Genomic DNA, 16562 nt, shown 5'->3' with positions numbered 1-16562 from the left:
TCATGATTACAAGCAGGGACATGGGATTTAAATTGCCTTTTCATTTACTGCTTGTATGACTTTTGGACACATTCAGTGCCCTGGAGTCCTCATCTATAAATCAAAAGTAGCATCACCCACTTAGTTGTGTTGAGAATATTAAATGAGTTAATACACAGTAAGCACTTAGCACACAGGGAAACTCAGTTAAGGTTAACTGTTGTTTCAGCCGTTGTTTTTGTTACTGTTTCTATGATGTGCAAGTAACAGAAGCTAACTCTGGCTAATTAAGCAGAAAAGGGTTTATTAAAGGGGTATTGGTTCACTGAAACTTTGGATTTGAAGAACCAGATTCAAGGGCAAACTTTTTGAAACAAACCCCAAAATCATATCACAAATCTGGAATAGAAAATGCATCCACCATTACAGAATATTCAACACTAAAGTTTACACCATTACAATTTCTGCAACAGAACTTAATTTTACTTTATTATAACTACCACTGTCCCGACTTTAAGGGAAGATGGAAAGGCAAGTAGCTGTCATTTTAACTCCTGTAGGAGAAGGCAGTTTTCCCAGATTCTCCAGATGTATAAAAAGTTCAGATGTGTGGCCAAAATGTACTCAGTCTGTTTGACCTTCATGTAAGATTTATCACTTTGAATCATTTGTTACTGGTTGTGTGGTTTTATCCAAGATCAAGATGGTATGCATAATCTCTTAAAGACTCTGATTCCATCATGAAAGGCTTAAAATATCTGTCACAGAAGAAACTTCCAAGTACTCTTGACAGGAAAAATGAGTCACTGGATGGGCTCAGTATCCAATATTTAAATTAAAGCCACTAGATTGATAGTTAAAATTAGGTCTTCAACTTTTAATTTACATAGTTGAAGATTTTCACCTATTTATATGTGACTAGAAAGAGTGAATGGTTGCCAAGTCTTTGATTGGAAAAATACAAGTTCCCAGAGCTGAATGAACATTCTCTTGTGGAAAAAAAAAAAAAAAAAAAAAAGATACCCATATTCTACCCATATTCTTTCTCTCTGAACTATTAATACATTTGTGCTTCTGGGGGGAATGCATTCCATGAGAAGGACATCAGCCAGGAAAGGAAAGAGCAGTTATAACTGGGTTTTATCTATTTTAAACTCAACTATAAAAATAGTGCCTAAAATACCAGCAATCCCGCTTACAGCTCTCCATTCCAAGTAGTGGACAGTTATTCTGACTCCATGACTAACGCCCAGCGCCTGTCTTACCCTGTCCTGGACCTCCACCACTGGTGTATTCCAAGCCTGGTGGGTGGTTCGCAGAGCAAATCTCCTCCAGGGCATGAACTTCACGGCATCTCTGAACCAGTCAGACTCTTTGTGATCTCAAAAAATAGTCTTGGGGAATTTATTTCAAGTGTTTATAGAAACCACATGAAGACAATTAATAAGCTTTCCTACTTAACCATTTCAGTTCATAAGCAGATGACTTCTCCTATATATACGATACGCACAAAATAATTTGGTGACATTTTTAGCAATTACAGCAAGAAAAGAAAGTTGAAGGAAAAATGGAAAAAAAAAGATCAATATGCTCATTGCCTCTTTATTGACAAGCTATCAGACAAAACTTGTCAAATCAGAAATTCTGGAATAATCACTTTACTATTATAGAATGAAAGTTTGGTTTCTTCAACCTAAAGAATGAAAATACCTTTACAAATTTATACTAAGGTTTTTCCAATAATCCTTTAAATAGTAGATTTAAAGATATACATTTAAGATATACAGAAATGGCCTCAGAGGGATTACCATCAACCATCTGATGAGAGTTGACCCAGGGAAGCAGCCTGCAGTTTGGCAATATAAATATGCCTCTCTGTAAGCAACAGATATGAGATGTTCTCCCCCAACAAAAAAACAAAAAAAAAGAAAGAAATTGTGTAACGAAATGATTGGAAATTGAAAAGGATTTTTAAATGCAGCAGAGAGTTTGCAATTTAATGGCGTGATAAAATTTTTCATAAATAAGTATTTAAATGTATGGACGTGTTACAAGTGATTAGGCTTCCATATAATAAAACAACAAAATGTACCAATTAAGCTGGATTCTAAAACCAGACTACCTGGGTTCAAATCTTCACTTCCCAACCACCTGACCTTGGCAAATTATTTAAATCTCTCTGGGCTTAGGTGTCTTTTGTAAAATTGGGAGAGTAACAGTCCTTAACCCGTGACATTGTTTGAGGATAAGAACAGTGCCCAGCATTGTAGTAAGCATTGTATAGGTATTTGTTAGAAAATAAGTAAGTACATAAAACCCTTAATGTGTCTGTGAAAACATCATATTTATAGTTCTTAGGAACTTCTTGGTTGACATATAGCTCATTGGATTTTTAAGGGTTGCTTTTCTTTTTCCCTATAAGGATAAAATGTTTCATTTCTCACACTTCTCAGTGATACCAAAGTTTTGCTAATGGATAACCCTGCAAAAATATAGGGGAAGAAATGAAAATACAAGAACTCTTCAGGCAAATATTTACATATTTAGTAAAATGAAAACACCCAGTTATTTTAAGCAAAAAGCAATCACAGCAAGGTAAAACATCTATCTGACATTTTTTTTAATTTAAAGCAACAGAACATAAATCATTACTATTTTAAAAAGTGTTCACAACCACAGATTTAAAGGCTTTGTGCTGACACTTATAAAATAATTGAGAAAGACTCAAGTTGGTATATGTAAAGAGTTAGTGACCTTAGAAGCCGCTTTACTCTGATTTTAAGCAACTATTGTACAAAATAATGTCTTTAAACAACATGTCTTTTTAAAATATACATGAAAATATTTGGAAAGGCAGACAAAGTCTTGACACTGACTACTTCTATGACAAGTAGGGTGATGCATTTGGGAATGTTTCTTTTTACCTTATATGTTACTATGTTTTACTTTACAGTATAAAATTTTTTAAAGTATTAATTGTAAAAGTTAGTAACGCATACTGATATTTGCTCCCTTATAGTTTCCTTTCTTCAAAAATCACAAAAAAGTACAATGACAAGGAGCCTTGGCTATGCTTAAATGGAAAGTAAACTGAACTTTCCCCAACAAATGAACTATCAGATCAACAGCCTACTCTTCATTGGGCGGCCCCTGAAGTTACATTTAGGTCTTAACTTCTAGAAAATGAAAGATGGTTGGCATTGCAGGGAAGCACCAACAGTACTCCTCCCCAAAGAAGGATATTAAATTAACCAAGTGTTTGTTAGAAAAATAGAAGTGAATTCTATGTGGACAGAGAACAGCATTATTTCCCACAAAGAGATCCAACATTAATAAACAATTCTAGCCATCTTTTTAGCTTTGAAAACAAATTTACCTCCCCAACTACCCCCCAAATTGGCCACCCCCTCCTTCAAATTGGAATCTTCACTATGACACTATTTAGGGTCCTGTGTTACCTTGTTTGGCATTTGAAACACCTAAATTGTGAAGGCAAGAAGAGAATTAATAACCAATATATGTCACATGCCAAGACCTGTGCCATGCATATCTGATGCTTTATCTCCTTTAATCAAAAGTTGACATTATACCCATTTTGCATATGAGAAAGTTGAGGTTCTAGGAAGTCATTTGTCCAAGGCCCCACAGCTAGTGAGTCACAGAGCCCAGCAGTCCAGCTCCAGAACGCGTACTACCACACTGCAGAGTGAAATTAGAGCTCCAGATTCAAATTATAGCCAGATCCTTTGAGGATCAGGCTTTGGTGAATGACAACAGAAAAAATAATAACCTCTTTTATTTGTTCAGCATTTTACAAGTTTACACATGCTTATCTTGAGCAACTCACTGAAGCATAAAGCACGGTATTAAAATCCACACAAAAGAGACTTCCTATGATTTTTATCCTCTAACCAGTCAACTATTATTTGTCAATGATACATGTTTCTTACTGTAAAATTATTCTGAAAAATAATTGAGAAACTTGAACTAAAGATTCTCTTGTTTTCTTCTCTCCCTGATACAACCTACCCCGGATTTGCAGGAAAATGGACAGAGAAAATATGGTGGCCCTCCACCGGGTTGGGATGCTGCACCCCCAGAAAGGGGCTGTGAAATTTTTATTGGAAAACTTCCCCGAGACCTTTTTGAGGATGAACTTATACCATTATGTGAAAAAGTGAGTCTAAATTTAAATTTCCTTATCTTTTTTTGAGGGAAAAATACTACTCTTTCCACTTTGCATTCACACTCATTCTTCTTGGTCAGTGATGGTTTCTCTTCCAATTGCTATTCCCCAAGCAGTTCGTACTTTCCTACCTGTTAGTGACTGTCCCCTTATTATCATGGCTTTCCCTCAGCTCTTTATCCCATCACAGACCTCTGGACATCAGCTGTTACAGACATCATTGCTGATGACTTTCAAATCTATGTCTCAATCCCTGATCTCAACTGGCACACCATCTCACTACAAACTCAGCCTGTCTATCAAAATATAATAGAATAACACTTCAACAACCTGCCTGAGAAAAGACATTGCTCCAACTTGACATTTAATGTGTGTGCAACATTTTTACATAAAAAGAATAGTCTGTCATGGCTCAAACATGTGCCTATACCTATTGATCCAGAATGAAATTTTCTTCTGCAAGTTTGAATTTCTTGTCTGCCCAAATGCATTAACAAAATTAATAACACGGCTTCTCAAAGTCATTGTATAATAATTAGGGAATAATAATTTCTCAGTTTTAATTCCAAATGATATTTTGTTACTAAACCCCAAATTAAAGGGAAAATACAAAATTAACAGTTATTTTCAATAACTTACCAAGTGGTGTTTAAACAATCACATTCCCAGAAAACTTAGCAAAAATGAAAGTTTAGCTACTTCTTCCCCGAATGCCAAAAGTCAATATCGTGTGCATGTGTGTGACTCAGCCTCAGATTCAGAACTGCTCCTACCTTTATACATACAACCCCACTTGGCATGTGGACAAATTATGAGGACTTAATCCTATAAGAATCTTATATCCTGAACCTGAAAATGAGCACCAAGGTGCACGTGAAACACAGATGAAACATGTTTGCACTCTTTCCTAATGAGCCCAGCACAAATAGGTGTCAGGTGCCCCTCACTGAATACTTTGGGGTAAGATGGAGTGCGGCTGAGATGGGGGATAACCAGCCACTGTAGTAATAGCATATGCTTAATAATGCCTCTTCTCCCGCACATGTGTTCCTCATATCTCTTTGGACCACCCTTTTTAGAGCAACCAGCAACAATGAACGGTTGAATCTGGATTTCTGTAGAACATTTGGGGTATCAAGAGGGAGTCGTGCATAGCCGAAGTAGAGTGTAGCTATGGCCAGAGGGATGGTGGGTGCCCTCCTACTGGGGGGGCCCTGGCCCTGGGTCAGTCGTATCAAGACTAGCATTGACCTTCAGCCTACAGACTGCGTAAATAACAGGGTTCCCCAGATCATCCTCTGAAACTCATCTCCTGTACGCATCTTGATGTCATGGTCGGGGGGGAAAGACAGCTAAGAAAGTTGAGCAAGGTTCCAAATGAGTGTTCCTGGTTTTTGTTTTAAATATCAGTGGTAGAGTATGCCCAAGTAAAGATAAAAAACTAAGGAGACTTCAGAGGCCAATGGAGAGGGCAAGGACAAATCTATCAAGAAACTGTCCTTACGGTGACAATTGTGTTTTCAGGTCCCTAAGAAACTGTATGAATCCCCAGATAATTGTGTGGTAAAAGGTCACTTGCTCTATCAAAAACAAATTCTATTAACTCTCAAGCTGAAATGCCATTTGTACATGTTTTGTGTTTCTTTTTTTCTTTTTTCTTTTGTTTAACTTGACTTTGCTCATGGGTCAGATAATGAATCTGAATCCAGCATGAAAATGTGCAAACCATTCCACCTGGGATGCAAATGCCAAATATGGCAGTGACAGACTTCAGAAAGCAGGGCGCGTGTGTATGTGTGTGTGTGTGTGTGTGTGTGTCAGTGTGTGTTCATTTGGAAGTACAAATGTATAAATATGAGTTTCTCTTTTTCTATTACTTATAGATTGGTAAAATTTATGAAATGAGAATGATGATGGATTTTAATGGCAACAATCGAGGATATGCCTTTGTAACTTTCTCAAATAAACAGGAAGCCAAGAATGCCATCAAGCAACTTAATAATTATGAAATTAGGTAAGATCCACCTCTTCTAGATTAAAAGTGAGTCCGACAATGCATCTGTATCTGTTCGTCTATCAAGTTTATCTAACAGAGTATATGCAAAAGACAGCCAAACCAGAAATAAAAGAGGTTAATCTTTTTCCTTGGGAAAAATCAATTTAATGAAATATTTATTTAATAGAATACTACATAAGGTGCCAAATTAAGTTCTGTGAAATGTTCAAAGAAACAAAATTCATTAATTTATCTGCTTCATAAATATTTGCTGGACACTGTTTCAAATATTGGAAATATATCAAGGTACACTTTCCTATCCTCATAGTGAGCAAAAGGATGTATAAGATTATTTAAAAGAATATGAAAAACTAAAACCAGAAAATGGGATAAAAGTTGTGTGAGGAAGTATCTACTTTAACTTGGTGTATTTAAGACCATAGTCTCCAGGAAAGCAAAATTTGATTTGAGACTTGAATGAAAAAAGTCAGCCATGACAATCAGACTTGGAGGAAGACTATTCCAGAGATAGAAAGAGCAGCAAGTGCAAAGATTCCCAAAGTGAGAACAAGCTTAATGTGTCAGAGGGAAGGAAAGCCAAGACGGTGGGACAGAGTAAAGAGGATGATGGTCGAAGGCAATACAGTTGGGGAGCCTTATACTCCGTGATTGAGAATTTGGACTTTATTCTAACAAAAGAGGGAAATCAAAGGAGGGTTTTAGATTCATGATTGTTAAGACGTTACTCTGGCAGTTGGTGAAAAATGGACTACAGCAGGGTAAGAACTGAAAGATGGAAGCCAGTGAGAAGGCTGTTGCAGTAGTACAGACAGATCTAGGCAAGAGATGATGATAGTTGCACAAGGGGGTTAGTAGTGAAGGTGGTGAAAAGGATTCAATTTGGGATATATTTTGGAGTTTAAATAGATAATTCTGGAAATATTAGAGTATGAATGAATTTAGAGTTCAGGGAGGAAACCTCAGATTTTGGTCCAAGGATCTGTGAAGGTGATAGTATCATTGAGATGGAAAAGACTGATAGAATAGCAGGAAACATGAAGAGCTCACTGTGTGGCAATTTACATTTGAGATGCACATTAGACATCCCAGGGGAGATGCTAAAGAGGTGCCTGTATGATACTGGAGTCAGGAGAGAGGTCATGTTTGGAATATAAATTTGGGGGTCAGACAAATACAGATAATACTTAAAACCATGAAACTATGAAGGGTTCCAGGACATAACTGACCCTGTACAATCAATAATTGGCTTTTATAAATTGTAAATGGGGCTCACTTCATGAAATTGTCTGAGTTCTAAAACCTTCACTTGGAGAGGGAACTGTAAATAAATCCTTTCTTAAAGGAAACCCCAGGTCACCTAGAAGAAAGCTTAGTGCAGTGGTTAAAAGGTAATAGTTTTGGCACCAGACAGGCTTCACTTGAATGTCAACAAATAACCTCTCTGAGCCTCAATTTCCTCATCTAAAAAGTGGGGATAATAATACGTATTTCACAGGGTTTACTGTGGGAATACCATGAAGATTTTTTAAATGTTTAGCTCAGTGTTTGGAACACAGTAATAGGTCCATAAATGATGGATAGCACTGTTATATATTAGCTCATTTCATCCATTCTGAGATATAATTTTCCACATTTTTGCTTTCTGAAATAGAGATGTATCTTAAAACTGATAGAATCTTAAGTTTGATGAATACAGAAAGAGTGGATTTGCCATCATAATTTTTCTATCACTTTCTATTGGCCCAAAATAAGTCATGCATCACTCTTATAATTCTGTAATTCAATCAACTACTGGGTCATTTTTCTTAAGCCCCTCATGCACAAAAAGATAGATTGGCAACTACCTGTAGCCTAGCTATTTAGCCTCAAGGTTGGAGTCTGAAACAGAGTCTTGGAGAAAATATAAAGGAGGCTCCCCTCTGACGCATCCCTCCCTGGATCCCAAAGGGCTAGGCCTGGTATGTGGAGGATTGTTAGAAATGGGAATCAGATCTGCGGTCTCACACAGGTCCCTTTGGACAAATCATTTGATCTCTTTCAGCATCAGTTTTATCATTAGTACCTGATCACGCAGAGATGTTCTGAGCATCCATCATATGCAATAATACACAGATGCTCCTAGACTTATGATAGGGTTACATCCCAATAAACCCACGGTAAGTTGAAAATATTGTAAGTCAAAAAAATTACTGTAACCTACTGAACATAATAGTTTAAACCTAGCCAGTTTCTACTGAATGCATATCAATTTCACACCATTATAAAATTGAAAAATCATTAAATCGAACCATCATAAGTTGGGACTATCTGTATACTGAAGTGTTTCGGAAAGGGCTACGAAAAGCTATATTTCAACATAGCTTTTTCATATTACAGTTATATGGTTTCTGGGATTGGAAGATCTTTGATGTTTCATTGAACCTGCACATCTTAACAGTAGGCTTATTCCCATTTAAGTTGAAATGGATGTGGAACTAGCAATGTAGGAGGTCAACAGAGTCTGCTGGATCTACTTAATACATTATTGCCCACTGGGGTCTGTCGATACTTTTTTGAAAAGAGATAGGGTATGAATAATGAAGATAGTATCCCCCTCTTATTATAGGGGACACTTCCAAGACGCCCAGTGGATACCTAAAACCACACCTGATACCTGAAACCAAACCTTACATATACTATGTGTTTTTTTCCCTACACATACGTTCCTATGATAAAGTTTAATTGATAAATTAGGCGCAGTAGGAGATTAACAACAAAAACTAATAATAAAATAGGATGTACTGTAATAAAAGCTATGTGAATGGCTCTGAGGCCATTAGCAAGTAAAACAAGGGTTACTTGAACACAAGCACTGCCGTACCACGACAACTGTTCTGATAACTCAGACCACTACTGAGTGACCAAGGGGCAAGTAGCGTATACAGTGCAGATACACTGGGCAAAGGAATGATTCACGTCCCAGCAGGATGGAGTGGGATAGCATGAAATTTCGTCACACTACTCAGAACAGCCCACAAGTTCATGAAGTATGTATTTCTGGAATTTCCCATTTAATACTTTCAGAGTGTGGTTGACTGCAGGTAAAGGAAGCATGGAAGGTAAAACTACAGATAAGGGGGAACTACGGTCACTGATAAGTAACTATATCCTTTGTGAATTTTAGTGTCTTTATAAAATAGAGATTAAAATATACCTACCTCATTGGGATATTATGAAAAATAAATGAGACAATGCATGTAAATCTCAGTGTCTGGCACATATCAGATGCTCTATAAATGTTTGTTGATGGGGATGGGAATGGAAGAGGAGGAGGAGGGACAGAAGGAAAAGGAGAAATATGACAAAGCATCTGGAAAGAAAAAGTTGGCGGCTAAAACTCCAGTCAAAGTTCAAGTTGGATGCCAGATGCAAAGTGAAGGCACAGAGTGACTTTAAAATGTAAGGAATAGGACAGATGGAATGTGGAATAGCAGAATAGACAACCCAGCGGCAACCTCACCTCCTTCTGCTCTGCCTTGGGGCAGTGGAACCTGCCAGAGAGAGAACGTTTCTGGTAGAGAGAAGACTTGCTTTTAGCCACTATTTCTCAGGGGGTAGATAAGGTTCTTATGTGAAAAAGACCTACGATTGCCATAGCATCTTCCTCATCACCAAATATCCACATCTAAACACCTGACTTCTGGAGACAATCTTTCCCTCAGCTTTTGAGAGACGGTTTTTTGTCTCCTAACAATTCTGGGAAAGGAGCCTGCCAAACTATAATTTTAAAAATAGGATATGGAGACTCTAGGCTCCCCCTGCTGGTAACTGATACCTGACTAGCCCCTACCAAAAATAACACAATTTCCAAATAAATAATATCTTGGAATTGAGCTTTTTTTTCAATGAAATTTTAAAAAAACCTCAGAGATTACTTTATCAACCTTTCCCTCTCCACCCAAAAAGCCATATTCTCAGAGGAGCAATGTTCACCAGACTGAGATGGAGCTGTCACAGATCTGATATGTGGTCGTTGGCTCTTTAGAAAATCACAGAAGGCAACTGGGACAGTAGCCTAACCCTGATCAGAAAACCTGCCACAGAACCAAAAGTCACTAGTTCCAAGAAATCAGCAGTCTCCCATTCACCTGGCTGACCACTTTTATTCATGACAAATAAGTGCTTTCTGTTAAGTTTACCCATTTTTTTAATAACTTTGCATTACCACACAAGTCACACAGCCTAATACACAACACACACAAAAATCAACAAAAACAAGTAATAAAAGTTACACCATTCCTCTATACCCCATTGCCCAAAGATAATCACTATGTTGATTTTCATGGTCTTTCTAGATTTTCTATACAATTTTAATTAAAAGGGCCTTCTCACATTCTGAATTTGTAGCCTTTTTTTTTTTAACGCAGCAGTATATCGTGAAATGTCTTGTTTTTTTTTTTTTTTTAATCAATAAATACGCTTCTCCATTACTATGTTTAATGATTGCAAAGTATTCTATAGCATGAATGCCCATCTTTTGTTTACCGGTGATTCTCAGCCTGCAGCAGTATTGTCCACCCTAGGGGACACTTAGATAAGTGAGGAGGCATTTTACAATGACTAACGGGTAGCTACTGGCATTTAGTGGGCAAGAACTAGGGTAATAAACATCCTAGAGTACACAGTGAGGAAATGTCCAGCCTCAACAGCTCAGTTGAGATACATTAAATGAGCCCTGTACGTTGGGATATTTTGCTCATTTCCAATTTGGAGGCAGAATATTTTAAGTAACAATGACTATCCTCATAGGTAAATCTTGGTGCTCATCTGTCTTCTAAGGTCACTTTCAAGAAGGGGCATTATTTAGTCAAAGGTTATACACCCATAAGACTTTTGATACATTTGGCCAAATGTCCAAAGAAAAGTTTAATCGATCTACACTCTGCCAATGAAGGTATACTTCAACCCACTATTAAGCAACACTGTTTAGTGGAAGAAACAGGGACTGAACTGAGAATCCAGAGGCCAGTTTCATTCCTTAAAAATCTATAAAATCTTAAGCAAGTCACTTAATTTCTTGAAGCCTCAAGTTCTCCATCTGTAAAATGGAAATAACACCTCCTCTGCCTATCTTACAGGCTCCTTGTGGAGGCCAAATAAAATAATATGTAAAAATCTGTTCAAGCATAAGGGACTATTTTTAACAGCAATCATATCAGAGTAGCTTCTCTATTTGGCTGGAAAAGAAAGGGAGCAGAAGGGGTTGCAAATGCCTCCAGGGCCAGGCAGTCAACATGAGGAAAATGGGCCAGGTATAAAGTCCTCAGCATTGGGGATAAATCAGGGAGTGGTGAGAATTGAACATAACTGGCCAATCTACATCTAATCTAAAGACAGCCAATGCTACTCAACTTCAAATACTTTTTAACTTCTTTAAAAACATCGAGCAAATGTTGACCAATTTTCCAATTTCTCAAAAGAACAATCCAAAAAAAATTAGTTTAATAACTATAAACATCCGACAGCTATAGGTCATATCAGGCCCAAGGCCATACGTTTTCAACTTGTCTTATACTTGAATTACACACAGATTCTCACCCATCAAATGTCTGCTCTTTTTGCAGAAATGGGCGGCTCTTAGGGGTTTGTGCCAGCGTGGACAACTGCCGATTGTTTGTTGGGGGAATTCCAAAAACCAAAAAGAGAGAAGAAATCTTATCAGAAATGAAAAAGGTCACCGAAGGAGTTGTCGATGTCATTGTCTACCCAAGCGCTGCAGATAAAACCAAAAACCGAGGCTTCGCCTTCGTAGAATATGAGAGTCATCGGGCAGCGGCCATGGCCCGGCGGAAACTTCTGCCAGGTTAGCAAACCCCGGCTCAAAACAGAGTCTTCTCCTCTCCATCCTGCCTGCCTCAGGCTGCTGTGCTTCTTAGCAAAGGAAACAGGTGCTTGTTGTTGTGTTGGTTTACTTTGGTCTGTATCTTTGGTTGTTTTAATCTCTTCATCCTTCTTATGTATCTCACAGTTAACTCAGGGCCCTGAAGTTTTCACAGCCTGGGTTCTGAAAAATATTCATTCTGTGCATGAAGTCTAGTTCACACGCATTGGAGAAATTTGGAACTTTAAGCTACAGCAATCTTGTCATGAATCCTTACAGTGGAGAATTTTCTTAAAATTAAACATATCAACCAATATTTTACGTATATGTATTTATATATATAAATTTATAAAATATCTATCTAGATAGACAGATACATAGATATTTATCAGGCTTATTAGAAATAGGGTATATTATCCATTACACTGCAGAAATAAATCTGCAAGTGATACATTATCCCAATGACAATTAAGTAATATGCTTTTATTATGATTCCTTAGTGTCTAATAATTTCTAACTTGGGGAAATATAAATAATAATTCTGTAGAAAGACCCCTTTATTAGGTGTTCCTACCACAGGGTAGGTCCCATTTGGGCAATAACCATCAATTTCTGAGTTTAAAAGACCACACCAAAACACTGCCTCAGTCAGATCAACTTAGGAAACATTGTTTCCTAAGGAAAGTCCTCTGCTCATTCTAAAACTTTTGTTTTAGACATTCTGAAACATTCTGAAACATTGTTTCCTAAGGAAAGTCCTCTGCTCATTCTAAAGAGGACTTAGGAAAGTCCTCTGCTCATTCTAAAACTTTTGTTTTAGACATTTTGAAACATTGTTTCCTAAGGAAAGTCCTCTGCTCATTCTAAAACTTTTGTTTTAGACATTTTGAAACATTGTTTCCTAAGGAAAGTCCTCTGCTCATTCTAAAGAGGACTTAGGAAAGTCCTCTGCTCATTCTAAAACTTTTGTTTTAGACATTCTGAAACATTCTGAAACATTGTTTCCTAAGGAAAGTCCTCTGCTCATTCTAAAACTTTTGTTTTAGACATTCTGAAACATTCTGAAACATTGTTTCCTAAGGAAAGTCCTCTGCTCATTCTAAAACTTTTGTTTTAGACATTCTGAAACATTGTTTCCTAAGGAAAGTCCTCTGCTCATTCTAAAATTTTTGTTTTAGACATTTTGAAACATTGTTTCCTAAGGAAAGTCCTCTGCTCATTCTAAAACATTTGTTAAACATTACGCAAAGCAAGGTATTAAAATGAATTATACGAGCATTTCAAGGAGGACAGACTGGACACATTGGAATCAATTCTCCTCCTGAACACCATGGGAGAGCCAGCAGAATGGAAAACAAAACAACAAAAACACCTGGATTTACATTGCCCCTGTACATATTCTTCAAAACAAAAACCAAGAGCAGGATTCGTCCTCTGGATTTTCAAAATTAGACGGTGGCTTCTGAGCTTGGGGAAGATGTTTTAATAATATTTTTACAAAGGCAGTATACAGTAAAAAAAATGTGAGACAACCTCCAAAATGGCTGACTTTTTTTTAGAGAGGAGCATATTTTTAATGTTAAAGCTTCTTCACTACCCAGTGGTCAGATCATCTGACTCACAGGGGCAGAGTCACTAAAGCTCCTCGTGGAGCATACCTCACCTCTCAGTGCCCCAAACTTACTATTTTGCTGTCCTCTTCAGCACCAACAGTTCTGCCACTGACACCTCTCCAATCCCTCCTGTTCTCAGGTCATCATTATAATCTAAACGCAGATATTCCCAACCTTAGGTTGTTTTTTCCAGATCTCCTAATTATTCTCCCAGTTCTGCTCTCTCTCTGATGCACCCCAACCATCCTGAATGTTACCATGAGATTAGTGTTTGCAGAGTATCATGTTATCCTTTCAACAAGTTCTGGCAAATAAGTAGGAATTCAAGCTCCGTCTGCTGAGAGGCTGAATGGTGTCACTCATTTGTCAGTTCCAAAATATTCACCCACTCCTTGCCGCAGGTGAAATAAAGAGTAAACCCCTGAGCCTGCCATTCAAGGCCTTCCATACACGGTCCGAGTCCTTGCAACCGTATTTGCTACCCTCTATTTCCCGATAAAAACTCTCCATTGGGACAAACTCCTCAATGTCCTAGACATCACCACTCTCATTTTTGTCTCCTTTATTCCTAATGCCATATCCCTCCTCTCGCTCTGCTGACTCAGGGCGCTCAAAGCCCCAGCTCAGCCACCAGATCCTTGAGAAACCGCTGTCACTATTCCAGCGCACATTAATCACTTTCTTCCTTCATTATCTGTAAAAACAGACATGTACAATGATTGGGGCAGGGGGAGGTGAACATAACAGTAAAAGAGGGTCCAGAATGGGAAAAAGATAGTTTTTAGGGGTCAGATAATCAGTGTTCCTAGAATATTGAACTTCTCATCAGCTTCCCCTCTCTTCAAAAAACAAACCAACAAAAACCAAACCAAACCAAAAATAACCACAGCATGCTGACCTATACAAAGAGCTTTTGTCTTTACCTGATTCAAGCGGACTAGGTCGGGCAGGGCTGAGCAGCTGGGCTTCAGAAATTTTCAGTTTGTTACGCTTCCACTCCAGGTCCTGACTTCCCCCTCTGGATTCTCCGCCCACCATCCAGCAAGAGGGACGCTAGCTACCTCACTCTCCCCATCCACTCTCTTGATCATGATCCAAGGCAGCGCCCCCTGCCAGTGACCCTTTAAGTTGGCCGCAGCTGAGTCTAGTTTCATTCAGCCGGCTTTTAGTGAGACCGCCTTATCAGCTGACTAACACCATGAGCTGCAGTGGTGAATAAGCCATCCTGAGCAAACGTTTTCATCTCCACTGAGGCCTGAGAGTAAAATGCATTCCCCACTTGGACCCTCTATCTATTACCTCACCATAGATTCAACAATAAAGAATTTAGTAACTGACAATCCTCTAACAGTCTAGTTTTAAAGAATGAGGAGATCTTTAAGAAACATGATAAGCAAGGCGCACAAGAAGCTTTTCCTTCTTAATTAATCCAGACTTGGAGACAGAAAATTGTCGTATATAATGATGTGTTGGCTCCTGGGCCACGTATTTCCTGTGAACAGTGGCAGCTCTCTCTTGACAAAACACATCTTTGCTGAAGTATGTATGGAAAAAAGATGTTGCATCCAACTCAGAGGCTATCAAAGAATACTAAAAATGTTCTGGAAATAAGTTCTAGCAGTGATTTTCAACTTTAGCCAGAATCACCTGGAGGGCTTGCTAAAGCAGATTGCTGAGCCCCACCACCAGAGTTCCTGTCTTAGTAGCCTGGCGTGGAGCCTGATAATTTGCATTTATAATAAGTTCCCAGGATGTTACTGCTCTTGAGACCACAAGTTTGAGAGCCGGTGATCTAAGATAATGATTGCCCACCGTGGGCTGCAAATTTGAATCAACCTGAGATTTGGGTATTGGTAGTGTTTAAAGTCCTTCTCAGGTGATTCAAATTTACAGCCCACGGTAGACAATCAAGAGGAGAGTGCATATTGAATCATGATTTAAAAGTGATAAACTGAGTCTGTTACATGCATCATCTTCTTTTGTCTTCACAACAACCTAATAAGTAGGTACTTTTATTATCCCAGTTTTACAGATGAGGACATTGATGTGTAGAAAGGTTATGTTTTCTAGCCAGGATTACTGATCTGATATGTGAACTTGTCTGATTTCAAAGCCTATTTTCCCAAATCACTCTGCAACACTGGTTCCCACAAGGATATTTGTGGAAGTCATTCCTTCCCATACACCCTCTCATTTCCGTCCACTTGAGCCTTTTGGAGATCTTCAGGTCCCTGGGTGACTTACAATGGTCCCAGGCTGGGAAGGCAAAAACCGGTGTGCAAAACAGTGGTTCTCAACTTTGGCTGCATGTTAGAATGAACTGAGGTGACTGTAAGCGTCCTGAGGTCCAGATCACTTCTATCAGAATTGGCAGAGAGAGTCCAGGGATCAGTGATGAGCTGGTACATCTTTAACAACCAACTCTCGGGAGAAAATCAAAAGTCCTGATTTGTAGCATTTGCCTATATCCACGGTATTAACATTCCCACTGTGGCTGATTCCAAGCTACCAAGATGATGTCAACTGGCTCACAAAATTCTGAAAATTTAACAGTCTATTCTTGCATTTGGGTAGGAACGGGGTCCAGCCCAACACTGGGTGGAACCCAGGTTTCAGTATTTTTTTAAAGCTCTTCCAGTCTGGAGCAAAGGTTGAGAATCACTGGGCTACGGAAACTGGAGTCATCTGGGAGCTGTAGGGCTTTGGGATAAGACAAACAGCAAAGTCTGTGTGAAGCATGGAAGAGGAAGGGAAGGGAAGGGAAGGGGAAGGAAGGGAAGGGAAGGGAAAGACAAGGAATGGAAGGTAAAGGAAAGGAAGGACTAGAAAGGTAGAGGAGGGGAGGGGAAGGAAGAAAACAGTCTTGTGGGAAGCAGTGTAGAACAAGGTACCTAGCCGGCTGGGATA

General features: G+C 38.5%; 1 protein-coding gene across 5 annotated transcripts in view; it reads left to right on the top strand.

The window, feature by feature from the left end:
• Positions 1–16562, top strand: part of A1CF (APOBEC1 complementation factor) — a 76502-nt gene that overhangs the window by 36014 nt on the left and 23926 nt on the right. For all 5 annotated transcript variants that reach the window (XR_004425318.1, XR_004425317.1, XM_033130662.1 and 2 more), the window contains 3 exons: positions 4022–4156; positions 6049–6179; positions 11786–12024. Coding sequence is in view for 3 of the 5 variants with exons in the window: in XM_033130661.1 (XP_032986552.1) it covers positions 4022–4156; positions 6049–6179; positions 11786–12024 (505 nt within the window). In the remaining 2 variants the exon portion in view is untranslated. The remainder of the gene's footprint in view (positions 1–4021; positions 4157–6048; positions 6180–11785; positions 12025–16562) is intronic.

This window comes from Rhinolophus ferrumequinum, chromosome 16, assembly GCF_004115265.2.
Source record: "Rhinolophus ferrumequinum isolate MPI-CBG mRhiFer1 chromosome 16, mRhiFer1_v1.p, whole genome shotgun sequence".
In the NCBI taxonomy this organism is placed as follows: domain Eukaryota; kingdom Metazoa; phylum Chordata; class Mammalia; order Chiroptera; family Rhinolophidae; genus Rhinolophus; species Rhinolophus ferrumequinum.
This window is presented reverse-complemented; position numbering and strand designations above follow the sequence as displayed.